This window comes from Camelus dromedarius, chromosome 5, assembly GCF_036321535.1.
Source record: "Camelus dromedarius isolate mCamDro1 chromosome 5, mCamDro1.pat, whole genome shotgun sequence".
NCBI classification, from domain to species: domain Eukaryota; kingdom Metazoa; phylum Chordata; class Mammalia; order Artiodactyla; family Camelidae; genus Camelus; species Camelus dromedarius.
The window spans coordinates 1,837,505-1,864,982 of NC_087440.1; the positions used below are offsets into that span (position 1 = coordinate 1,837,505).

General features: G+C 40.3%; 1 protein-coding gene across 3 annotated transcripts; it reads right to left on the reverse strand.

Annotated features, from left to right (window-relative positions):
- Positions 1-186: 186 nt before the first annotated feature.
- INTS14 (integrator complex subunit 14) lies at positions 187-27,478 on the reverse strand. 3 transcript variants are annotated; one of them, XM_031452867.2, is made up of 12 exons: positions 27,383-27,478; positions 23,537-23,820; positions 22,068-22,175; positions 19,336-19,491; positions 18,075-18,193; positions 17,488-17,630; positions 15,424-15,516; positions 13,220-13,364; positions 11,743-11,876; positions 4,606-4,724; positions 2,727-2,792; positions 187-1,057 (listed from the first exon to the last, which is right to left on the reverse strand). In XM_031452867.2, the coding sequence occupies exons 2-12, from the start codon at positions 23,756-23,758 to the stop codon at positions 806-808; spliced, it is 1,557 nt and encodes a 518-aa protein (XP_031308727.1). In that variant the 5' UTR covers positions 23,759-23,820; positions 27,383-27,478; the 3' UTR covers positions 187-805. The 3 variants fall into 3 exon arrangements, with proteins under 3 accessions (XP_031308727.1, XP_031308726.1, XP_031308728.1); XM_031452866.2 differs by lacking the exon at positions 27,383-27,478 and adding an exon at positions 27,089-27,376; XM_031452868.2 differs by lacking the exon at positions 27,383-27,478 and adding an exon at positions 26,952-26,970.

Below are 27,478 nucleotides of genomic sequence, written 5' to 3' on the forward strand. Positions count from 1 at the left end.
ACAGTGATCGGTCAGGCTCTACCTGGATGGAACCTGGGTCATTAGGCAGTGAGGCCTGACCAGTGTCAGAAACAAGGAGGTGAATATGAAACCCAGGGAACCCTCAAGATTTATGAATCTATGCCACTTAGGAAGCTGAAATTACATTTAGGTTACAGGATAAATCAAAAGGCAAAGAACCACTAGTTTCCCAGTGAAACCATTTTATAGAAAATCAAGTATTTTATTTTCATAAAAAAAAGTTTTGAAGATAGGTGAATCACTTTATACATTTATGGTTGCTGTTTAAAAGTTTGTATCTCCAGATACACCAAAAGCACCTAAGGGTTACCACCAAGTTTTTGCCCAAGTTCTACAGAAATTCTGAAACTTAGTGACGTTGGGCTTGTACCTGACAAGTCCCAGACAGCCTGGGTTGCTCATCCCAAGCAGAGAAGCTTGGAAATGGTTGGGAGAAGAGTGAAGAGGTCTTTGAGGAAGGCAGAGAAACCAGGCGGTTAGGTTTTCCTGAGGAAGGTGGGGAGATGCTCGTCAGTCCTTCAAGCTTCTCAGGAGATGTGCCCATTGTGGGAGCAATGGTTGTCTTTTGAGCTTAAAGACCGAGCTCCAGAAAGCTGAAGTCAAAGCCTGAGCAGCCACCCACCCCCGCAGACCCCTTCTCAGACCAACCTGAGTCTGCAAGTGTGTTTCTGAGGCAGCTTCAGGAAGGTCTTAGCGTAGCTACTGCAGAGGTGAACAGACTGGAAAAGTTTTTACCCTAAGTTGTTTTCATTTGAAAAAAGAAGAAAGGCTCCCAAAGTCAGCCTCACATTCTCTCAGTGCTGCTCCCGGAGAAGTCTGTCTGCAAAGGTGTGATGTTGTGGTCATACCCGGCGTACTCGGAGGTGCCGGTACTGGCCAGCTTGAGCTGCTGGGCGGCGTGGGTCAGCTGGAATGCGGCGTCGGGATGGGCTGTGTCGGGCAGCAGGGTGCACTCCCTTTCCAGCATGTCAGCCACCCCTTTGAGCAGGTCTAGGAAACCAAAGGCCAGGGCGGCCTTTCGTAAACGGTTCAGCTCCTGACCAAAGGAAAAAAAAAAAACACCCATGTTCCTGAAGTGCATTTTCCTCGTGGCATACTTTCTAAGTGCTCTGCTTAGCGTTCAGTTCTCCTTGATCCCTGAACTTAAGTGAGCATTTTTATATAAGAACTAATGCTCGTGCAGAGATGACAGTAACAGTGTGATGACATGACTGGGAAGTGGTTCCTCTAAAGGGGATCAGAAGGCTAAGGAATACAGATGAATGAAACACAGGTCATCTCACCACAGTTCATGAGCACTTAGGCCAAACGTGGTGAGGCACTTTGCATACATCCTTTCATGTATGCAAAGGAGGATTACTTTTCCCCTGTTAGTCAGGTATGGAAAAGGCTTGGCCCAGACCTCAGAGGGCTCTTGACCTTCTAGTGCTTCTCTGGCTGGCGCCTTAAGACTGAATGACAATGAACATCTTGGGAGGATACTAGGAGTCAGGAAGTCTGACCACAAAGGTAGCCTCAAAAAGAAAGGTCGGGTAGTGGCTGGAAGCAGAGAAGTATGAAGTGCTGCATCCACCACTTACTAGTGTGGTCTGGGCAAAGTGTGTAGCTTTTCTGGCCGTCAGGGGCCTCCTTTACAAAAGGAGGCCTGCATCAGCCCCTGCAGTGGGCAGGGAAGAGGCTGTCACCTGGTGGAGGCCTTTGCCAGCTCTGAGATGTAGTTATATAAAACCAGTAAAGACAAATGGACTTTCTGACCACCTCTCTGCTATCATCTGTTTACACGTGAAACTTCAGAAGGAGGCCAAAGTACAAGTGTGCCACCTTGAATGGACAAGTCGGCAGGGAGACAGGGACTACGGCCAAGGGGGGGTCACCAAGGGCCTGTGTGAATTCTGGGCTTCAGGTGGGGAGCACGGCGGGCTGAGCAGCTCTGATTAAGGTCGCTCCTGCTTGATTTCACCAGCTCACAACATAATTAGGTTTGAAGACAACAGTGACGTAAAGGTAATGAGATAACGCCCAGACGAAGCACGTATGTCCTCCGGAAGAGATGCTAGCCTGGGGCTGGCTGTGAGTTCCACATTTTAAGACGAGCAAGCTAGTACACAACTGACAACACAGCGTACCTCACACTGCTGCTTGATTTAATTTCAGCCAAACACCAAAGGGCAGGGGAGAAACAAGGCGTGAGCGTAAATGCTCCCCCAACTCCACCCCACCCCTTGTAACTTTATTCCACCAATGGTTCTGAATTAGGTATGATTAGCTAGGTATGATTCTGGAGGGCCATCCTTTTGCAATTCATAAATGTGCAATTTTAGACGTCATTTCTGGACGCAGCTCCTCTGGTACAGTAAGGATGTTCTGAGCAAAGTCACACGCACTGGTTGCCTGGAGTTAGACTGGCTATCCCTATGGGAGTGGTGAGGAGGGTTAAGGGCCATGACCCACAGGTCCTTTCAGCTCCTTCCCTCAGCCAACACAGAGAAGCTCCACACAGAACCAGGCCATTTAGACACTGCTGATTCTTGGATTCTATGGCAGCAACGGACCTATCATTTCTACTGACTACTGATGAAAAACCTGAGGCACAAACCATACATTTCTAATCCGTGTCCATCTGTTACCCCACACTCCTGTAAACCATTTATTTTTGGCACCCGTCCCAGGCCCACCCTCTCCCACTATAATTCTTATAGTCTCACCTTATAGAATGTCTGTGTTTTTTCAGGTAGTTTCCTTGCATTTCTTAAAATCTTCTGTACATCTGTCTATTAAGGTAAAACGAATTCAACATTAGAATTCTGTGGTAAAAGTGGAAAGAATACAAAAGGATGGCTTTAAATGTTTAAAGAAATGAAAATAAGAAAAGAGTTACAGTGTCGGGATGAGGGTCTCTCCATCCATGGCCAGCAGCTTTTTGACAAAGGTGCCAAGACCATTCAATAGTTTTCAACAAATGGTGCTGGGACAACTGGATAGCCGCATGCAAAATAATGAAGTTGGACTCTTACTTCATACCATACAAAAAACTGACTCAAAATGGATCAGAAACCTAAATGTAAGAGCTAAAACTATAAAACTCTAATGACAACAGCACAGCAACAAAGGAAAATAAACAAATACATAAATCTGATAAACGTTCATCATAGCAGCATTCTTCACAACGGCCAAAAGGTGGAAACAATCCAAATGTTCATCAACTGAAAATGAATGGATAAACAAAATGTGACGTTTATATAATGGACTGTTATTCAGCCATCAAAAGGAATGAAGTACTGATCCACGCTACAACATGAATGAACGTTGAAAACGTAACACAAAAGACCAAACACAAAAGACCACATATAATATGATTCCATTTATATGAAATATCCAGAATAGACAAATCCTTAGAGACAGAAAGCAGATTAGTGGTTGCCAAGAGCTGGGAGAAGACATGAATGCAGAGTGACTTGTTTAGTGGGTAAAGGATTTCCTTTTGGGGTGATGAAAATGTTCTGGAACCAGATAGTGGTGATGGTCGTGTAACACTCTGTACTAAATGCCACTGAACTGTATACTTTAAAATGGCTGAAGTGGTGAATTTTGTTATGTGCATCTCATCATAAAAAAAAAAATACACTCAGACCAAAACACCAAAATTACAAAAACAGCTTTAGAAAAATTCAGCTGTCTTTCTGACAGGGAAGTGCTGGGGTCAGGAAAGAGGAAGAACTTGATTTTCCACCAAAGAGAAGAGGCCCCTGCTCCCTTAGCCATGGCTGGATGGGTCCAGTCTCCCTGAAAAGGGGGCTAGAAGAGACCATGCTAATTCTGTAACCAGGTGGCCTGACTACCTCTTCTCATTTGGCTTACGTTGGACTCACTGGAGAAACAAAGAAAAAAATGGCATTCAAATGAGGAAAAAAAGGCTCAAAAAGTGATTTTTAAAAATAGGAATACATCCTTTTATCAACGGGAGGAGAAATGTCACTGAGTACAGCACACCTCAATAATACGCTGATCTTAGCTTCTCACGTGTTTTTGTGGAGTGACAGGGAAATGCTCTGGCTTGGGTTCTACCACGGGGATGAAAGAAATAACCACATGATGATTTTTACATCTTTCTCAAAATTGTTATTAAAGAGAACACCTTTTACGTTATTCAATGTCTCACCATGTCAAAAATTTTACATTAAAGTTTAATGCCAGTACAATGTGTCTCTCTAGAAGAACTGAGTCGCTTCCTTTTATGAGACAAGAAAAATCATAAAACCAACATGTTTCTTTTTTGACCTTAGTAGCAGGAAGCTCAGAGCCAAATTGCTCAAATACAATTATCATTTTGCCTTCGGTTCCAGGAACAATTGTCTCTCCTCTTCCTCTAGGTTTTATATTGCTCTAAATTTTGTAAAAAATGATTCTGCTATATATGTGTTTTACTGTAGGCCACCTCAAATCCTTTTTGGAAATAATGACAAACATTAGAAGTAAGTGAATTACTAAGTATCAAAGGAAAGGAAAATCAAATCAAACATCCACCTGCCTGCCAGAACCCCTCCTCCTGTCCCCAGTGGAGAGCAATGTAAATGGTAATGTTACCTGCAGGCCACTGGGTTTGATCCAGACAGTCACATTCTGGGCATAACTGCGTTTGTTTTTGGGCTGCAGGGGGAATGGGCTCTTATTATCATCCTCACCATAAGGGTTTTCTTTCGCATCTTAAAAGAAAAAGACATTCTTGAAATGACATCTGGCAAAACACAATCAACTACATTTCCAGTTAGGCTAGAAGCTCTTTGAATCATTCAATCTCCCATATCCTGTTACCTCCCTCATTAAGAAAATCCATTAACTTCAGTCAGGTTGGGGAACCTGTTCTCAATACTGATGTAGGAGTTGAAACAATCATCTGAGGCCTATGCAAGTGAAAAAACAGCTTAATGCTTTTAAAGAGATAAGCTTCACTTATCTACTTTATAAATTAAGATCAGAGAGATACATCTATCAAAATTCATCAAATTGCACATCTGAAATATGTGTAGTTAACTGTACAGGAACCTTACCACAATAAAGGTGTTAAAAAAATAAAATCAGAGAGGATAAAACTAACGCATACAACAATACTAAAGTACATATTTTTAAATATATGAATACATGCATACTGCAATTCTACACAGACCAGCCCAGCACTCTCCAACAGAATTTTCTGTGATGGGGAATGGTAGTCACTGAACCCCTGATGTGTGACTAGTGTGACAGGAATTGAATTTCACTTAACGAAATTTAAACAGTCTCATGTGGCTAGTGGCTACTGGGTTAGACAGCATAGGTCCAGGCATTGAGAAAATTAAAAATAAAATTGTATATAGCCAAATTAAGGAAAAGAGCGAGGGAAGAAATACTTTTTTGGTGAAACATACCCCATCTTATGATTTAACAGTTTATTACTTCCGAAGGTTTAAAGCCATGCTGGTTTTATAGCCATGAGGATAAACAATGGTTTGTTTTTCTACCTGCTCATTCTTGAGCCAATTCAAGCCTGAAACTTTGCCACAAGCTTACAAAGCACACTTAACGTCTACTGGCTCATTAGCATTATTATTATTATCTCCTGGGGTGGACAGAGCAGGATTCATTTTCCCAACAAGTCTGGGAGCTTCAATTCCTTGCCCAAATGTTTGTGTTGAAAACTGGAGTTAGCCGAGTTCCTCTGAGCCAGCAGCTCTCTACCCCCAACCAATCCGGTCATTAATTTAGATGCCTTACGCCAGCCCCACGGTACCTCTGTCGGTCCCCTCTCCTCCCGCCCCCTCCAGAAAGTATTGGCCCAGCTTTTCACGTATATTTCCGTGAATACTTATCAATATATAAACCTGCTTAGTCAGGCCAAGATCCCAACAGTCCTTTCCCATACAACACGCTTACATGCAACTTCCCCGCCCCTGTTTGTTATTTCCCCTGCATGGAATGCTCTCCTTTCCTCATCTATTTATTCCCTCCCTCACTTATTCATTGTCTATAATAAGACCTCGCTATGTAGCACGCACTTTGCTCGCAAGTGTAGTTAGAGAAGTATTTTTCTGGCCTCAAGGAACTTAAAAAATAAAGAATATTGATTAAATTTCAACTGTGTGCCAGATACTTAACATATACAATTTCTCTCCTTATAGCAACCCTACAGGGTAGATATTATTAGCCTCATTGAGATGAGGAAACTGAGGCTCAGATTTTGCACTGACTCAGCTGGGCCTGGTTTCAAAGCCAACACATGTTCTGCCACCCAACACTGCCGCTCCTCACCTACCCAAACTTAACATTTTAGGTCCAGATCCTATCCTACCTCCTCCATGGAATTGTCCCAAGTTTTTCTCGCAGACAGTGATTTCTCTAGACCCTTTCATCCTGTAGCACTCAGTGTCAATACCAAACACTGCAACATCTAATCATAGCCTATCTTGAACTGTCTCTGTCTGGAGCCTATGTGTGGTAACTGGCTTAGCAGACATTAATGAAAAAAGAAGAGGAGATTCTTAGAAATACGAAATATGATAACAAATTGAAAAAAAAAAAACAGTTGCAAGATAAGCTGAAGGTATCTTGTAGAAGGTAAGATATCTTACACACGTAAATCATAATATATGTTCTAGAAAGGAGAACAGAGAACACAGGCAGGGGGGAAATCAAAGGCAAACTCATGTTCCCAGGACTGCAGGACATGAACTGCCGGGTGAAGGGCCCACTGAGTGTCCAGCACAGTGAGTGAAGAGGCCAGCAACCAGGTACATGATTCTGAAAATCCAGAACACTGGAAACACTAGAAGAGCCTCAAGGAGCACAGAGGAATTGCAGATCTGGGTCAAAGCCCTGGCAGTCAGCACAGCACGGGGCTCTCAGTAGCAACACCGGAAGCCAGAAGAGGCATCCGAGCGATGCTTCAAAACGCTAAGGGAAAATGATGCCAGCCTAGAACTCAGTATCCAACCACGCTGTCAATGGAAGGTAAGGGACGAGATACAGACAGTTTTCAAATTTGCAAGATTTCAAATGTTTACTTCTCATGTGCCCTTTTCTCAGGAGGATTCAAAAAATGATACTTAAAATGAAAAAAAAAAGGTCAAGAAATAGCTATATACTTATATTACTTAGAAATGTAAGTAAACACCAAAAGAAACGATTATAAGTTGAAAACAGTTGTGTCTATGAACAGAATTAGGAGTAGGAGGAATAGGTACAAATGAAGGTACTATTTTTGCATGTTTTCCTTTGATTAAAAAACATAATAAAAACAGCAGGATCTACCAGCTCAATATACCCTCTCTCAATAAATTTTCTCAACAACTCTCTAAGATAGGTTTTACTACCACTTAGCACTCGTTACCATAATGACAATTCCAATCTGCTAGGACTGTTGTAAGAATAAAATGAAATGATACATTTCACCTTCTCTAGCACAGTGCCTGGCACAAAGTACAATAAATGCTGGCTCCTATTAAGTAATCCTCACTGAAAAGAAGAGCAGACAGAGGGAGGGAAAAACAACACAAATAAATAGGGCACAGTAAACAGCAGTTCCCGCTGAATTAAGAACAGGTGTAACCAGCCAAGCTTTGCTTGGTTGGAAGCCAGATCAGAAGGAATGTAAATGCTACTATCTTAGGTTACAGGCTGGCATGTGTGGTGAAAGCTGTCACAACAGTCTCGTCAGGGGTCATGAAACTTTTTTGTAAAGGGTCAGACAATAAATATTTTAGGCTTTGTGGGTCATGTGTTCTCTGCTGTTAATTCCTCAGCTCTGCCACTGAAAGCAGCCACAGATCACATGTAAATGAGTGAGTGTGACTGTGTAATAAACCTTTACAATAAAACTGTATTTACAAAACAAACCGTGGGCTCGTTTGGCCTGTCGGCCATAGTTAGCTGACTTCTGATCTAAGTGCAAGGTTAAAGAAAGCCAGAACTCTACATGTCATTATGCATTTGTCAAAACCTACAGAATGTACTATATCAAGAGTGAACCCTAACGTAAACTGTGGACTTTGGTTAACAATAATGTGCCCATGTTGGTTCATCGATTGAGCCAAATATGCCACACTGATGAGGGATGTTGAGGGTAGGGGAGTGTATATGTGTGGGTAGGAAGAGCTATGTGCGAATGCTCTATTTTCTGCTCAATTCTGCTGTGAACCTGAAACTGCTCTAAAAAACTGAAGTCTATTAATAATACTAATAATAAAAAAAAGAAAGCCAGAACAAGGCAAGAGCAGAGAGTGAAAAGGCAGAATGAATGCAGGAATGCCACAGAGAGAATAAAGGAAGTGAGGAATCACTCTCTAAAGACAGACAGACACAGACACAGACACAGACACAGACACAGACAGACACAGACACAGACACAGACACAGACACAGACACACACACACACACACACACACACACACACACACACACACACACCCCTCTCTCTGCCCCAACTGCTGTCCTGTTTCTCTCCTCTTGGGGTCAAACTTGCCATTTTCATTTCCTCATCTCTAATTCATTCATCAATCTGTCTCCTGGCCAATGAATCATCTGCTGAAGCTACTCTCAAAAGCCACAAAGAACCTCCTAACTGTCAAGATCAAATGACCCTTGATTTGTAGTGTCCCCTTCTTTCCCCTTAGTATCTATTCCTTCTGAAAACTCTTTAATCATTTCAGACACTCATTATACAGTCTCCTTCAGATTAAGTCCTCAAGGTGCTACTATTCCTCTTGGTCTTCCTTCAAAGGAGGTAAAATCCTCACAGGATTTGAAAACTTTTTTTCTAATCATAAACTCATCTCCAGTGGGGACTTGTGTTCTCCGTAGAAGTTCTTTCGTCCTGGGTTGGAGAGGTTTTCCTACAGAGCCATTATATTAGCTTCTGGAGAAGGCACCACGGGCTCATTGCTTCAGCACCAGTTTTTGCACTGTCTGGGTGTGGAATGGCTAGTGCTGATCAGCACGGCGCAGGGCCTGGGCTTCAATCTCTCCACAGGAGATGTTTATATATCTTTATATCTAGAAAAGTAGGTAGAAACAACGGGTAGAAATTTTCTTGTCATTCTCACTGAGGCAGTAGACCTTCCACATTCCCAGCTTCACTCAGAGACTTCAGTTCTTTGTCTTGTGTGGAAGCAAAGTCATGTTTTCTGTTCCTGCGTAAGCTTTAAAACCCCAGCCCCTGGACCTTAGCTCGAGAGTTGGCAAACTACAGCTGGCTGCCTGTTTTTGAGTTAAGAATGGTTTTTATATGTTTAAATGGTTTATATATTGTGCTACAATGGCAGAATTTAGTGGTTATGACAGAGATTATAGTGGCTTGTGAAATCTAAAATATTTACTATCTGGCCCTTTACTGAAAAAGTCTGTTGACCCTTGGCCTAGCTTCTAGGGCTTATAGTCCATCAGAATCTTCTCTAGGCTTCGATGGCAAAAGGCATCCTTCAGATCTTAACTGACATGCATGTACATGCATTTGAGACAATGTAGCCATGTATCATATATGCATGAGACACTGTACTTCCTTCTTCAATCTCTATTCTCTTGGGTTCTATGACAGCTCTTTCTTCCACCTTTCCTCTTTTATTTGCCTCTTCCTTTTCATTTTCCTTTACTAGCACCCTTTCTACTGTCCCCAGTAGTTAGTCCTTTCTAGGGGTTTGGTCCTTGGCTCTCTTTTTCCCTTAGTGTATATACTTTCCTGAGGCTAGGGCTTCTTAAGGTGTGGTTATTGATTACCTGGATTGTAATCACTTGGATAATATTAAAGCTGCAAGTACCTAGGCTTGAATCCAGACTTACTGAATCAGAATCTCTGTAGGTGGGGCCCAGGAAACAGAATTTTTAAACAAGTTCTCCTGGTTTACCTTTGCACACAAAAACTCGAATTTGTGAACCATTGCTCTAAGCAATTTCCCTCATTCTCACCCTTTTAACTGTCGGTGGTAACTCATAGCTAAAAATTGTATTTTCAACTCTGCCCTCTCTCCTGAACTCCAGGCTCTTACAGGAATTGTCTACAGGCACCTCCACCTAAATCTCATAGGCACAAACTCAACATGCACAAAAGATGTTCTTCCAAAATCTACTCTTCCTCCTCTGGTCTGTTTCAATTAATCATACTACCTTTCACCCTGTAGCCCAGGTCAGAAACCGGGGCTTATTCTCAACCCTTCCCTTTCTTTTATTCTCGTATCTACATACTGTGAACTGCACCACCTGCACATGCTTTGCATAGATCCATCCTCTCTCCCTCCAGCCACTGCCCCTGTTCTGCCTCTCATTATCACATCTCCAGGACTGTCACAGTAGACTTCTAACTGCCTGCAGGATGCCCTCCCCTCTTCAGATCCACACTCCACAGAGTTCTTTTTCTAAATGCAAAAATTATTATTTCTCACTTGGATTTCGGACATACTGTACAACTCCAGGGGGCACCAGTGCCTAGACTACAAAGTCACCTAACTGGTACCTCCACTGTTCTCATTAGAGCCAGAAGGATGCGATGGTATTACTCAGTGGCTTCCCAGTCTCTGCAGAATAAAGTCCCAGCTCTTCGCATTTCAGGTGAGGCCTGCCCTGCTCTAGCCACTGCCAGCCTCTAACCTCCCACCTGGGCCTCCCACGCCACCCTCACATTTTGGGCTCCAGCTCCTTTCTTTACTATGGGTGCCCCATTTGTGCAGGGTGCCCTTCCTTCCTTCACTCGCTCAGCAAATTCCTCTTTTTCTTCCAAAATTCAGCTAGGGTGTCTCTCCTCTGTGAAGATTTTCCTGGGTCCTCTAGGCAAAGCTGATCACCCCCTGCTTCAGGCCAACTCTGACCCTGTGTCAGTCTGTGTTTATTATTCTGCTCTCCACTAGACTGTGAGTTAACTCCTGCTAAGTCTTTAGCCCCCAGACCTGGCACAGGATAGGTTGCTTGGTAGGTGTTCCTGAAATTAAAATGGGTCCAAAGGATCAAGGAGGACACAACAGTTGGAGCCCGAGCACCCAGGAGTACAAAGGCCTCACTCAGGAGGAGTATGGAAACCAGAACAGACTGTTTATGGGGCAAGGGGCGAGAGACAATGATTTCTACAGCAAACGTGCAGAGTTTGGGACTATGACAGAATATCCAGGTGGAGAGGTCCAACTGGGAACTGGAAATATGACACGTAAGTTTCAGGGAGAGATCAAGCAGGACCAGAGTTAGACATTTGAGGGAGTCTGAAACTATAGCAGCTGATGAAACAACCAAGAGAGAATGATAACCCAAGAGAAGAAGGCAAAGAACAACACCTTGGGAAGCATGAGGCAAGAGGAAGACAAGACAACAAGGGGAAAAAAATGTTGTCAAGGGAAAAAATAAGTACCAGGAGAAAGCAATTTTGGGAAAACAGTTTCACGAAGGAACGGGATTAAATTACCTAGGAATGACTAGGGGTACTTGGGTTGAAAACAGTACACAATGGGAAAAAAAGTTTATGGAGAGCAGCTTTTCGCTCTATGTAGTTAGAGCACCTATACTTCCTTAAAGCAACCTAAATGTTGGTTTCCCTGAGCTGTAAAGTTAACACCAAACTCTCTCGGGGTTCTCCACGTATATATCCAGCATCAGAAACCACAGCACACCCATAAGGGAAATCATGCAGCTCTCTGACTGCACAGACAAAGCCATTCAGAACAGCAGAGAGAAAACAGAGTCAAGATAAGTAAAATCTGATCTGGGTTATACCTGAAATAGGACCCAACTGTGCCATTTTCCCTAGCCATGGGAGAGGTTCTGGGCCAGGCTCAAAGAGAGACATCATGAGGTTTGATTTCTTCTTGCTGTCAGCTTGGGAGTAGAGCATTCCATGCCATTCGGGACTAGATGGAGAAAAGATGGAAGATCAGAAGAACGTCAAGCCTGGTACTGTCAAGTTAAATTAGTCTAGCCTGTGTTTTTCTCTCGAGAGACATGGTTTTCAGCTTTGAAATTAGGTGTGTTAATTTTACTAAAGCCAAATCCTAAACCTGAAAATGCATACTGCTGCCCTCTAATATTACCTCTATGTATTACCTCTAATACATAGACATGTATTATCATTCAATTATGTAGATATGGAAATCAAAGGCAGTCTTAAAACAGAAAAAAAAAATCACAAGGGCAGCAAGCAGCTGCAGGGATGGTGAGGAGGAAGGGCTACGACCTAGGTCTTTTTAGCAAATCATTCACACAGCAGCACTCAGAGAAAGCCTCCTAACAAAAAGCACAAAGCCATCACCCAGCTCTGTCCCCACTTCCCAAAGGGCTCCAGTGGATTCTTATGTTCAGAGCCAGTACAAGTAGCTTCAGTACCAAGAAATACAAGAAACTAGTCCCTAATGAGAACTGCATTCTTCTTTTTGGATCAGCTAGTTTTAAGTCAAGCAGAAATGGAGCCCTGCTTCCTCTGAGTACTCCTGACCTCTTGATCTTTCCTACCAGTCTCAGGTGCTGACCAGAAGACGATCAGTCACCTCTTCTTCCGTAACAATAGGTATTACAGAAAGGGAAGCAGATAGTTTAAGAAATTCGAGATTCTAGCGAATGTGAAAGCTAGAAGGGCTCTCCTCATAGGGAAGGAATATAGCAGAGAGGTTACGGGTGTGGGCTATGGAGTCAGGACGCATGGGTAAGAATTCTGGCTCTTCCATTTACTAGCTGTGTGACCTTGAGCAAGCACCTCGACTTGCTCTCTAAGCCTCAGCTTCCTCATTTAAGGAATGGGATAATACGGTAACTCCAGTATAGTGTTGTTATGAGGGATTAAAGGAGTTAATATATGTGAAGTGCCTACAGGAGTGCTTGGCAAGTGGTACAATGTTCAATGTCATCAGCATCTTTCTTCATTTAGCTCTACCCCTACCTCCTCGTTTTATAGCTGAGTCGGTGAATACTGCATAAAATGCCATAGCAATTCAGTAACACTGCTTTAACTGACCCCAGGTTTCCCAGGTAAGATGGGGAAAGAGGAAAACTGAGAAAAGATATAATGTAAAATCAACATAATTATTCTAGGCAATGATTTAAAGAGCCGTTTACAAGGTGATAGTAGGTGGGAAGGATACGGCAGGGAGAGGAAAAAGGTGACAAGGGCCTTTCTATTCTTTCAGGAAAGTCTGGGAAAAACTTCACCTTGTAAATTGAATCTCTCTTTTACTCAACCAAAGGTAAAACAGTTCCTTACCCTAACTGGACTATTGCCACCATTCCTTCCACTTTCAGGCTGCCGTGGAGCAGGACACAAAAGTTGGGTATTTTGCCTGCGATCTGATTGGCTGAATTTTCATCTTCGTTGTCGTCAGTTATACCAGTACCCACCTCATCACCTTCTGTGAAAAGAAGAGAAAATCGGTCAGGCTGAGATTAGCTACAAAAACCCAGACCCCAATTATATTCTGGGCTGTTTCTAGCCTTGAAAGGAAAGTGAACAAAAAGTTATAAAGAAGATTATAACAAGTAAGAAAGACTCATATTCTGGTTTTCCTATGTCCATATAAAAATCAGTTTTCACATGTTATATAAATTCCATTTATATGAAACATCCAGAATAGGCAAATCTATAGAGATAGAAAGGACATTAGTGGTTACCTGAGGCTAAGAGACATCAGGGTTTGGGGTTCAAAGCTAAAGGGTTTATTTTAGAGGTAGTGAAAATTCTAAAATTCTGATTCTAAAATTGTGATTATGGCTGCACAACTCTGTAAATAAATTAAAAACTACTGAATTGTACACTTTAAATGGGTGAAGTATATGGTATGTGAATTACATTTCAGTGAAGCTGCTACACAAAAAATCAGCTTTCCATGGTTTCTACTAGGACACTAAGCTAGATGCTCTCTGGGGGTTTAAAGTACCAGCTAAACAGAAATACAGACTCAGAGATGTCAAGAATTTTCTCAGATGACAGCCTTTAGGATACTGCACAGAACACAGATTACTCTATAAGCTTCTTTCTAAAAATATTATTATTATTATTTTTAATCACAAAGCTTGTGTTTATTTTTCCATGTTGCCATTCACCCTGGACCTGGGTATACATATTTGAACACTAATATAATTGTGAACCCACATCACATCATGTTTTACATTTTCATTTAACACTCACAGTTAGTTCTTGGTTGATCCTAGTCTTTGTAATTATGTTTACAACTGCATAAAGACAGAAAGTCACTAAATGATCAACAGACATTGTATTAAAGGAAAAGTGGTCCATTGATACTCAGCGCGTTTCATGGCTGTGAAGCGTATAAGCTTCTGGACTTGCTTCTCCAACTCCAGGTTCTCTCGTACACTCTGCTGAGCAGAGATGAGCAAATCTCTCTATAATTACCTCCCCTCTGGAACTATCTGTGTGCTCAACTTCATTCAAAGAGATTCTTATGCAGTAAGAAGAATTTGCCCAGTTTAGCTTGACATTCAATAGCCCTTACAGCATGGCTCCATTCTGCCTTCCCATACTTTTCTTTCCACTGTTCTCCTACACAAACTCTTCATTTTGCCAGTTTTCTTTCTTGGCAACTTATATGGGCATGAAGAATTCCCCCAGGAACTTAGAAATAAGGGAAACCTGGTTGTTATCTATATTAATATCAAAAAATAAGGTAAAGTATAAACACAATGATCACAATGAACCACATGTGGGAACATATCAAAGATTCTGTCTGTGATTGTGTGATAGAGGATTATGGGATACCTAACACTCCAACTGAGATAACTGCTTAAATTGAATGTGATCATAACTCAGTAAGTGGAAACCTGGTTGACTATATACATTTCTTTGAGAAAGCTGGTAAATATAGTGGACGGTCAGCCTAGAACAGAGAAAAGAGAATTCGAAAGTGCTAGAGCCTAACATTCTCCAGAGAGACGCTGAATTTGGGAGCTACGACTCTATAATTCCTGGAGAAGCATATATTCTGCAGTAGTGAGGTCTCCCAAGGGCCTGGATTCATCCATTCATTCAAGAATATTTACTGAGTATCTGCTATCTGCCAGGCACAGGTAGAAAACAGATGTGGTTCCTCCTCTTATGAAGCTGTACTCCACACTTATTAGGCAACCTTCTGAGAACTACTGTGGTTTCCCTAGCATGCTCCTACAGGGAAAGGAAGAGCCCAGGATGAGGGACTAAGCAGTCTCATCTCTACAGAGAGATGCCTAAACAAAGCAGCACATGATAAATGTCACAATGCTTTTCACAATCATAAAGCAGCAGAATTAGTTTAACATATTAGGCAACATTCCATTAAAAAAAAATCCAATCTAGCCCCGTAACTATTTCTTTCCCCCATATTCTGCAGAATGGGATATTCTACTATCTAACATTGAAGAATAATTTTAGATAATAAGATGCTTCATATGTATCACCAGAACAGGAAGAGCCCTCACCTTTGTTAAGTGCTATAGGTAGGACCAGATGTCTGGACAGAACTGGGGGACTTGAAATATCAGCAATGTCAATAAATCCCACTATTTCCAAATCTGAAAAGAAAGAATTAAAAGAGAATTAATCTGTGCTATGGGAAAGTACATTACTTTCCATGTACTAGATTTCATATACATAATGTTTAGGTGGAAAATTCAAATATGATGACTAGGAAGGTTATTAAAAGTTTCTCTGAATGACTCTAATACTTTACATTTTAAGTAACTTAGAAAATAAGGATAACTGTCTTTTATTTAATGGATTTAAGTTATATGACAATTAGACTTTATTTTTATGAGGCTAGGTCCTCAGCCAAGGCAAAACTTAAAGGTCAAGCCCTTCTGCATAGTCAGGGATGTTCAGGTCACCAGAGGGCGTCGCAGTCAAACACTTTCACAACAACTGCAAGCAGCTATCCTTGGAGGGTAAGGCTATTGCATTAAACACATTTATTCCATTAAACACATTTCCCTAAGAAATACATTCTTTACAAAACCAAGGTAGCAGTCTATATACAACAGTGGTTTCTTTGCTTTACAGAAGCTGTAATAAAGACCAAAAATATTTGTTGAAAATATCAAATAAGTTCAAAAAAAAAAGTTGTAACCCAAAGTACTTCCTAAAAGTTTTTTTCTGATTATACAAGCAGTATACAAACTTTTAAACACTAAAAGCTATAAAGTAGAAAAATAATGTCATTCATTATTCATCATCAAAGGAAACCTCTATTAATATTTTATGGAACTGCTTTTTAGTCTTTCTTCTAGGCATATACTCATAGTCTCAAAAGAATTTTTAAAAAAATCATGATCATGGTGAGTACAAGGTACTTCTAATACATCAGAAAATCTTCTCTGGAGCTCTGCTGTCATAACGTTCCTTAGCTAAGTAACAAATGAATCAGCATAAGCAGTTATATATTTTTCATTTGAGTAGGAAAAAAGCCTACATTTTAAAGAGGTTTAAATGTAAGGTATAACAAGGATCTTGGACTAAAAGTTTATATGGGAAAGAAAGGATCAAAGTTACTCATCAAAAAAGGATGGGAGGGAAGTGGGATCTGACTGGTTTGAAGGCAACATTACATTTGGTACTGCTTAATACACTGCTGTCAAGTCACAGTGAAAAGGATGGATGCCCTACTTCCAGAGAGCTAGGAGCTAAAGGCACAGGAAATAAACAGCCTGTGCACAGCCCTTCACTCAGAAAGTCCTTAAAATCTATACACCTAAGGAAGAAACAAATTTTAATTTAAAAAATTTAATTTTAATCATTTAATTTTAATTTTAATCATTTGTTGACTGAACAATTACCTAGTGAACACCTGCTAAGCACCAGGCACTATGCTAGGCACACCAGTGCTAGGCACTGGTGACTGAAACAGTGATGGTTCAGCATGTACCCACCACTCAAGGGGTCCACCCACCAACATGAGACAACTCTCTTCTCTACTACCCCTTGTTACTTTTAACTTCTGGCTTTGCCAGCTTACCTAAGCATAGCACCGGCAACATGAGCCAGGTAAAAGCCAAAGTGCATTACTTTCTTTCAATCTTAATACAAGGAGCAGGATTAGAAAGGACAGTGTATCAGAGCTGAGACCTGAGAGACTACCATTCACCTAGAGACTCCACACTGCTAGCCAATAAGAACCAGAGTGTCTTGTCCAGGGTCACAAAGGAAGACCCACACAGCCAAGTCCAGAAGCTAGCTAGCCCTTCATATATGATCTTAATTATGATGCTATTCAGTCTTACTGACTCTGTTAAGAACAGCCTCAAGGACTGCAATGCCAGTACACCTGGCCTTGATTTCCAACTCTCATAATTTGTGGTTACAATGATCTAAGATTGGAATTTAACTCATGACCTCACTATGAAAGACCACTAATCTGCCACCCCTTTGGCAATGCACCCTCCCATGCAAAGTGTACTGACATTTCTTTTCAACCCTCCCGGACAGAGAAAAGTAAAAGTCAGGAGTTAGAAGAACTAAGAAGGAAGTTTAAAAAAAAAAAAAAAAGTTACCTGTGTTAATGACTTTAGGGATAGGATCAATTTCTTCATCTACAACAAAAGGTTCTGGCCTGGGGAAAACTTGCACATCAGCAGTTAGGTGGCCACACTTGAGGACAGCGTGGAAAGGTGTGTATGCCAGATCTATCAGTTTTCTAGAATATGATGATTATTTGTTATAGAAAGAAAAAAATACAACTTTTTCAAGTATTTTTTTCAAAATGCTAAGCTTCTTTTCCTTTCAGGCTGACTCCAAAACTATGTATGATCTGACCATTTGTGAGACAGAACAAAATCTAACATTTTTGGTGAGAGGTTTCAATTCTGAAAAACCCAAAAGCAAGTTAATTTTTGAAATTACTGAGTTGTTATAAGGAAATCAATGCCTATAGGCACTAGAGTTAGTCATGCCTAACTTAAAAGGGAATGAACTTTTAAAAATTACTACCACCAATCATTTTCTCTGAAAAATGTGCAACTTGGAGAAAACAAAATGACACAATTAGGAATAGTAAAATAGGTATTATTGCTTGATACCAAATTATAATGCTGGATTGTAAGAAGGCAAATAAAAAAAAAAGCTCAAAGTATATACTCACCCAAACATAGACTGTACATTTTTCAAGCACAGGGGACCATCAATAGTAAAAATCTGCCCTTCACCATTGTTTAAATCTATGAGACGTTCAAGGCAATCCAAGGAATCAGTGCTCTGAAGCTACAAAGCAAACAGATGATCCTTTCAAAGTGGCATAAAAATGCTAGATTATCATCAGCTCATCAAGGTCACTCCCATCACAGTAACACAGGCAATAAATAACGAAAATGATTTTTTTTTTAACAACCTGAGAAGGAAAATAACTGTAGCAAATTTGACTCAAGGTTAGCAAAGAGGAATGTTATATAAAATGATACCAGCAGAGCTATTCGTTCGAAGTAGTTTTGCAAAGATTCAGAGGTGACCACAGTTGGTATTCACACAATTTATCTTCCTTTCCAAGTGTTTCTAACATCTTTTGGTAAGAACCAACATTATATATATTTTACAGACAGAAAAACTGAGGTGAAGAAAGGTTAACTTTCCCAAATAAGTGGGAAAACCAAGAAGTAGAGTTTAATAAAACACACATCAGAGGAATGCTACTTGACAAAAAAAAAAAAAAAAGAAGAAGAAAAAGAAAAAGAAAAATCAAAGCACACTTCTGTCAACATTTCTGGTGCAAAGGACATTAGAATTGCTAAGTGAAGTATCTAACACTAAAAGAACATTGTGACTCCAGCATCTGAAGAAACTGTGTGGGAAGTGGGATGGATTACAACTCCAGCTATGCATCCTGAGATGGGGCAACACTCTGTACTTTAGGAGAGCATTTGAGACCTAGAGATTTTTCAAATTGAAGGTTTGTGGCAACCCTGCGTATAGCAAGTCTACTGGCATCATTTTTCGAACAGCATTTACCCAATTTGTCTCTGTGTCATATTTTAGAAATTCTTGCAATATTTCAAACCCTCCACCAGCAAAAAGATTACAATTTGCTCAAGGTTCAGATGATGGCTAGCATTTTTTAGCAATAAAATATTTTTTAATTAAGGTAAGTACATTGTTGTTTTAGACAATGCTACTGCACACTTAATAGACTACATGAGAGTGTAAATGTAACTTCTATATGCATTGGGGAAGCAAGAAATTCATGTGACTCCTTTACTGCTATACTTAATTTATTGCGGTGCTCTGGAAGGGAGCCTGCAATAGCTCTGAGGCATGCCTGTATACATAACACTAATGGAATATACTAAAACATAAACTGAGTCCTAAAATGCATCTAATCAAACTACAAAGAACTTAGTAAAAAGCATTACCTCCTCCAGATTTGCCATGCACATGATGTACAACTTGGACGGGAAAGGAAAAGGCAGTGGGAACCTGTTGCTCTCACTGCGCTGGCTGTGAGTAGCTAGGGAGTGCCGCAGTGACCCTCTGCCGATGCCGAGACAGCCGTCCGTCACCAGAACAACCTGTGTGCAAAAAGTGAGAGGAGCTTCATTCATGAAATAACATACTGATTGAAAGCAGTCTCGTTTGGCAATGTTTTCACTTCTCCCTGACTGCATTTACACTGAAAACTGTACCTCTGCGGGGATACATGTGGATAAACCTCAACATTTTTGTCAAGTGAAAGATGACAGACACATTGTATGATTCTATATATATAGGAAGTTCCAGAATAGGTAAAACAAAACTAAGTCAAATAAGGGTTGGGGGACATGGTGGGATACTGAGTAGGAAGGGACATGAGGAAACTTGAAGGGTAATGAAAACGCTCTGTATCTTACTTGGAGGAGTGGCCACACAGGTGTATACATTTGTCAAGACTCAGTTAATTGTGCACTTAAGATCTATTCACGTTACTGTATTTTATCTAATTAAATCTAAACAGAAAAGCACCTATCTATAAACATTTAAAAAAAAAGGACAAAACCATTCACTACCAATTCTTAGTCAATTGTCTTAAAACTAGGACCCTATCTCTTAGACAGGGAGTAGGCATCTAAGACACTGGTGTCAAAAATGGCATAAGGACCTATTTTATGTGTGTCCCTAGGAAGTACCTGCGCAGGAATCTAAAATCTGAACTTTGACACTTTATTTTCAAAGACGACAAACTTTACCCCTGGTCAACTAAAATAACAACTACTTTACACATGCATTTATAAAAGCCATTTAACTAGACATGGACAAGACCTTAAAAATACATTCTTAATCAACCTATAATTTTTAAAGGCTTTCACAATATACCAACAATAGATGTTAGTAACAAATCATTTTCCTTTTCCTCATTGCTTCAAAGCAATCCTGTGTAGGGGGGACATTCCAAGCAACCCAGGGGAGGATTATTTTTGCTCTCCCTAGCCAAGCCTAGTAACTTGAAAATAGCAAGCCAGTAAGGCAGTATTATGTGGTTGCACTGTGTGATGTGCCAAGATCGGCACTCAATTCTAAAGCCCAAAAATGCTTCACAGAGGTCCTCTGGAGAGATGTCATTTTTGGGGAAGACAGACAAGGCAATTTCCTCTTCTAGGTACCAACAACTGCTATATGACAATTTACTTTTGCCATTAGCTTTTTCAGATGTTGTGTGACAATGAAATATTTCACATAATGTCAAAATGAGACAGACTGTACGCAGATAATGAAGCATAGTCCAGGTCTCTAAAAACTTGGTTAAAAATATTCCACATTAAAACAAATCCATCTGATGGTAACTGATTATAAAAACAATCATCAATAACTTCCACTGTGTTTTGGATCTGGTTCACCCCAAAACTCATCAAGCAAGTCTAAGTGGATTCAGACCCCAGCCCTTGCCCCCAGGGTATAGTACATCTCAAATTCAGATTCCTCCTTTTTGCAAAGGAAGAAAAAAACATTAAAAGGCAGAAGTCTGCATGGTGCACAAGGTCTGGCTCTTACATATTTTCTGAGTTTTTTCTCTAAAACTACTGAAGTAGCAAGTGAAACTACGACCTGCTAGCTTCCAGCTGAGAAGATACTGACAACAAAATTTCATTCATTCAGTATATTGTCAGGAAACTGACAGTCTGTGTGCATGGATTTACCAAATAATGTTTATGAAGTAGGTGTCAAAGATTCCAATTTCTGAAAAGAAACTGATCAAAAGGTATTTACAGGCTTTTTCAGCAAGTGTCCACTAAAGTGATTCGATTTGATTTAACCTTTTTAGTAGTAGCTCAGGGTCTTCACTAACCCGTGAGTTCATACTCTATAGAACAGGGTGGTTTTACCCTGTTTTTTTAAGAAAAAACAACTTGAAAAAAAAAAGCTAGGTTTATTGAGGCATAAATTTACATGCAATAAAACTCACCCTTTTGAGTATACAGTTCTGAGTGCCAATAAGTGCATTCAGTGATGTCAGCTGAGGAGGTTCCACAGACACCTGCAAAGCCTAAACTACAGAAAAAGCTTGCTGACTCCTGCTGTAGATTATCATGATTTTCCTTTTTAGCAATTTTTGTTTTCTCCTTTAAAATACGTTACGACGTCTCAAAGCACCTGTTTATAGCAAACTTCCAACTGCTACTATTCTGCTTTGATTTGATGCTAATAGGGACCTATTGTGGACCCTAAGGGCAACAGATTTTACGACATTTATGTGCCTCAGTTTTCAGACAACTCAGATAGTTGAGGTTAAAAGTTCGCTGAATAAATGCTACGCTGAAATAATGATGACAGACTATATTGTACTGATGTTCACAATTCTATCACTCAAAATTATAATCACCTCCTCCAGGGAGTATTCTAAAATTCCACAGTGAGCCCTTTGGGTTTTATACAAACAATACTAGTTTGCAATAAGTCAATTTACTAGGAAGATGCCTTCCTTAAGGCAATATTGTGTTGCTTTCTGAGTATATTAGTGTTGATTTAGTGCCTTCTTTCAAAAAGATACCAATAGTGTATAACACAGTATGTGGAAATTAAAATGCATGCTGTGTCAGAGCCCACAGAAAACTGAAGTACCTCAGTGATTAATGTTTTTAACTTAGGGCAAAGAAAAAGAATTGATCATTACCTGACAAGGAATTGCACCACCCCATTCTTGCTGAACGATATTGCAAACACCAACTAATGCAGACTCCAAGCAGGTTTTATCATAATCATCCATGTTACTTAGTGCTTCCTGATTGAATGAAAGATAAAATTGCTCATTATTCTTTATTGTTTCAATTTGTTATTAGAAAAAAATATAAAGTATTCAAAGCATAAATGTTACAGGGGACATTGTGTTTTAGAGAGCCAAAAGTGTAAGTTCTTAAAGAAAAATGGTAAAACAGACTTTCCCAGCTATAAAGGATAATTAAAAGAGCTTCCCTTTATTCTGTCTTCTTATCAAGTGAGAGTGAACAGTCCATCAAGTTTACATCTTTAGAAGTGGATATTGAAGGAAATACTTAAAATGAAAAACTTTTAAACACCACAAAAATGACAAAATGTACTGAGCACTATGTCCTAAACACCATTATAGGCATTTTATAAGCATTTAATCATGACAACATCCTATAAGGTATAGATTATTAACCTATTTTTAAAATGAGGAAACTAAGGTACAGAATGATTAGGATCTTATGCCTAGAAGTGGCAGAGTCTAGATGTGAACCCAGTCAGTCTGACCCCAGGACATCTGATCTTAACCATTACTCTGCACTACTATATAGTAATTCTCCAAATTTCAGAACTGCTGAATATCCAAGATCCTTTGTTGACCCACTTATAAGAAATCTAGTGCAACTAAAAAAAAAAAAAAAAAGCTTTGAGTCACTTTTAAAAAAGTGATAATAAAAGGAATGATTTAACACAATTTTATTACTTGTATTTAAAAAAGCAAACTACACTGTTCCTGAATTTCTAAACTGCCTAGCAATGAGTAAACTGTTCATTTTAATTCCACAAACACTTACTGACTGCTCACTGTGGGCAAGGCACTGTGCTAGGCATTGTTGGAAATATTAATTTAGAGATATCAAAAAGTAAATTCTCTGGCATATCGCAGGTAACACCTTTGAAAGATAATACCTATCACTCAAAGGTTTAAAATGATGGCTTCTTGGCATCTGAAAATCAAAGGCTATTTGTTGGGGAGGAAACATACTCTTGAATTACTCTAGAATTAGGTTTTTTGTCAGGAAGGGCTATTTTTCATCTCAAGTTTTATAAGAAAGTAAAAAAGAGCAAAGTGTTGAATCTAAAGATCTTGAACTTTAGGGTATTGGGCACTACATCCTGAGATGCTCCCTTTCCACAAAGAATTCCTGAAAATCAAGAACAGAGACTGGCAACAACTCACAGCTCTAACTCATAAGTTCTACCAAAGGAATAAGGCCTGCTGGTTGTGATCCTTGCTTTACAGTTACACTCAGATATTATACACATAGACTTATCATTAAATAATTCCAAGTTCTAACTATTCAGTGCAATATGATAACACTGTTTTCCTTCCTACAGATTTGGGCCTTGTACATATAAACTCATTCCTTTTTGTACCTGTAGGGTATTATAATCTCTTGTGAAGGGAACCATCAGCTCCCAGAGGGATGAAAAAACCACCAGAGCTGTGAACTCAAGCTTGTAATTTGTGGCCATGTGTTCAAACAGCATCGTCAAACCATGGGCTGCCAGGTGCTTGCGCTGATATTCCTCGGACCCCTCGATCGACACAGGTCGGGTCATGGAAAGGGACACGTCCATTACCACCACTGTTGGCATGATGAATGTGATCCCAATGTTCCCAATCAGAATGCAAACAGACAGCTAAAGAGAGACAAATGCTGTAGAAAATAAATATGATTAGGTCTTACATGTCATGGAGGGAAAAAAAAAGCATTCTTTTTTTCACCAAAATCTTAACCAAACTTTCCAGAAATAAGTGAAGGCAAACTCCATTTAAGTTGAGGTGAGGGCAACACTGCAGAGAAGTTAGTGTGGGGGAAGGAAGCAGCTTAGCTCGCTGTGAGGGCCACTCCTAGAATCACCCACTCAATGGCCATAAATCAAGGACAACCTGAAGTATTTTTAGTAAAAAAACATTAAATCGGGTGGCCCTTGACTTGAATACTTTCCAATCTTATACAACTTAGTATAACAAACACTCCTGCATCACCTCTCCAACACTTAATTTACTAAGGAACATTTCTAGTTCTCTTATGGTGGTGCTTTCTGATAATCAACCATTCTTTTTGGGAACCATCACTATCTTACTCAATACAGCAGTGTTTATGCAAGTGTTTGCTGAATTATCCAGTTGCTTGATGCCCTTTTAAAAAATTAAAATAAATGCAAAATATAAAAATGAAAGGGCTAGAAAAGTCATAATCCAAAGTAGAAAAGCTGGAAATCATTAAGCAGGACAAAAAGCAACAAACTTCTGGCCTCAGTGCTACTCACTGTAAATAAATGAGGCAATAGTGCTTTAATGTGAAAGAAAAGAACAAAATAAAGAATATGACAGCTGATATCATCTTATGAAATTGTGTATAAAAGTCAAAATGTAGAAGAAATGGAGAAAACAAAGAGTTCTCTAAAATTATAGATTGAGAATGACCATGAAGAAAACATTTCTGTGCTCAAAAATAAAGGAAAAAAGTTCACAGATACAGACTTGCTCTTGGGGACACAGCTTGCTGCTACTCTACTATTAAGCAAACTATAGTCTATTGACACAATGAAATATCAGATAGCTATAAATAAATGACACATATGCAGAGATCAGAAATATTTATAAAAGCATTAGTAACTGAGAAAAGAAGGTCACAGGATTGTCTGTATACACTGATTACAACTTCATAAAAATCACATTGCATATATACAATTAGGGAAGACTGAGGATGGACATAAACATGTTAGAAATTTAATGTCCACTAATTTCCTTTTTGGAATTTACTTCGAAACACTTAACAGTGGCCAGAATGCTTGTTTTAGCACAGTGTTTAGGAAGGTATTCCACTTGTAAGTAGACTGCTGGTATCTCAGAACATATTGATTCATGGAAACAATGTTATAAATGGGGATCAGGGACTCAAGTCAAGTAGAAAAAGCCCTTTTACCACATAATGGCCTGAGATACATTTCAAATACAATAATGCCTCATGTATCCAACATCAATAAAGATTAAACCCAAGATATAAATTACTCTTCTAGATTCTTTAGAATTCCAAAATGTTTAACTATTTTGATAGAAACAATTAAAATGTGCACCCGTCTGCCTCATTGAACTCGGAGTGCTATACATAATTCAGTCCCTCATGATGACTTGGCATCACCACTCTAAACACCAGTACTGCTCAGCACACTGCCACCCTGATGTTTTATGTTACACCAGCATTCTTCCCAAGTGTGTGCTGCAGAACACTGTCCTGGAGGGATGCTCCAAGGAAAATGAGTTCAGGTCTTATTAGAGACACTGAGAAACACTACAGCAAAGAATACAGTTTAATTTGCTAACTTGGTGTTTACCATTTAACCCTTCTCTAATAATTACTGTTAAGTCCCATGTAACAAGTATCATATAGAACATCCACAGAAACACTGACTTGTACTCAAGGGATCCAGGCTGTCGTGCTGTTTTGGTGCCTCCTCCTTAAAATTAATTTTGGACCATCAGTTTGCATTCCCCTTTTCTCAGTAATCTCCTGTAATCATCCTCCCTGTTTCCAATTTGCTGCTTCTTGGCTACCATGAGCTGGAAAGCCAGGTAATCCAGCTTGTTAAAACTGTGTTCAAAGTCAGAGTTAATAGGCTCTGAGAGCCTGTGAGTTTCTTCTGGTGTCAAATGCATGAGCTTAGGTGTATAACCTTGTACCATTTTATCTACTCAGTCTTTCTCAGATCCTTTCTGAGTCTCAGCTGTGTTGTTCAAGAAGTAAGGTCCTGTGTAATATTGGTTCAACTACAATACATTAGACCATAAGCTCACTAAAGGTGGTGACTATGTCAGATTTTGCCCACCAATATCTCCTCAGAACCTATCAAGGCAACTAGCACATAGTAACATGCTTGACAAATACATATAATGACTAATGAACTACCCATTAGCAGAACTACCAGTTATAACGCCAATTCTTTGGCAAAATATATTATAAATTTTAACTCTGGACACCAGAAATACACTTCCTCCTTGCCTCATTCAAGAGGTATCAGGGATCCCTGTGCCTCTGCTCATATCCAGCTCACGTGGTATTTCCACTCATGTATAGAGGCCCTAAGTTACTGAAAGTTGGGGTCATGGGGATTACTAGCTTTACCTTTTAGGATAATGGCAAATGGGATACACAGATACAGACCAGATATAAGAAAGCACTTCCACCCCATGAAATCAACTGTAACACTGGAATGGATGATCATAGCTGGCAGGCTTGCCTTCTGGGAAGACATCTCTGGAGGTGGCTCCTTCTTCTGACTGATGCATTTGTGTCCACCCCCAAACACACCTCCTTAACAATGGCGAAGTCATGGGAAATCAATTTAGAACTCAGGTTGTAAGAACAGAAGTAAAAGACAGAACTTAATGTTCTTGAATGGTTCACTCAAGTAGACTAGGCCTGATTAAATTTAAAAAAAAAATCCCTGCTCAGACAGTCCAGCAATTTTGTGAGAACAGTATGTTATTGGTCACTTGAGATGATTCTTACTCTCGAATCCTCCACACACACACACCTTTCCCGTAAGTACTGTCTACCTACAATGCTTAAGACAACTAGTGGTCTTCTTTCTTAAGAATAGTCTAGTCCTGAGAATAGCTCTTAGGCCCTTGATTTGGCCTTAAATCCCAAGTCTCTATCAGCTACACACTTAATAGTTCTTTCCTGAAGGTGACAATTAGCTCATTCATAAAGAACTGAGTCTCAGCAGTTTCGCTCTCAAAGCGTGATTCCGCTCAAATTTCTCGGGAAGCACTACCTACTCAGGTTTCCCCATCAGCGTGACTTCCCGTGGCCGGACGAATGCTTCCCGCATTCTCAGACTTCATCTTTCAACTGCCAGCCTAGAAACACAGAACTCCTGCATTTGGATCGCGTCTCCCGGGGGATGTATTTTTACCTTAAAATCAGTCAAAAATTTTTGACATCTGGAAATCTCTTATGGGACGAGAGGGCGAAGGGGGCCTTGGCAAGGGGCCGAAATCGTGGTGTTTATGCGGAGCGGAGATCCAGAGCCGCACAACACGGGGAGGCCGGGGGCAATGCCCCGGAACTGGCGCCGCACAGATGGCGCGGAGCGGCCTCCGGGAAGGCCAGGCGTTGGCCGCGCGTTGGGCCCCCTCCTCTGACCCCTTCCTTGCAGCTGCAACAAACATTCAAAGACAGCCCAGGGTCTCCGGCCTCCCCAACTCACCCCGCGCCCATCACCGGCCCAGTCCGTCCGCATAAACTTTCCGGCCGCGCGCCGAGGCCGGAACTATGGGGCCGCGTGACCAAGGGGAACTCGGCG

Excerpts from the sequence above, each read along its gene's own strand:
- INTS14 (XM_031452867.2), bottom strand. The coding sequence starts at position 23,758 with ATGCCAACAGTGGTGGTAATGGACGTGTCCCTTTCCATGACCCGACCT. Across the intron at positions 18,194-19,335 it reads GCATGGCAAATCTGGAGGAG|CTTCAGAGCACTGATTCCTT; the intron begins GTAATGCTTTTT and ends TTTGCTTTGTAG. Across the intron at positions 1,058-2,726 it reads AAACACAGACATTCTATAAG|GAGCTGAACCGTTTACGAAA; the intron begins GTGAGACTATAA and ends TCCTTTGGTCAG.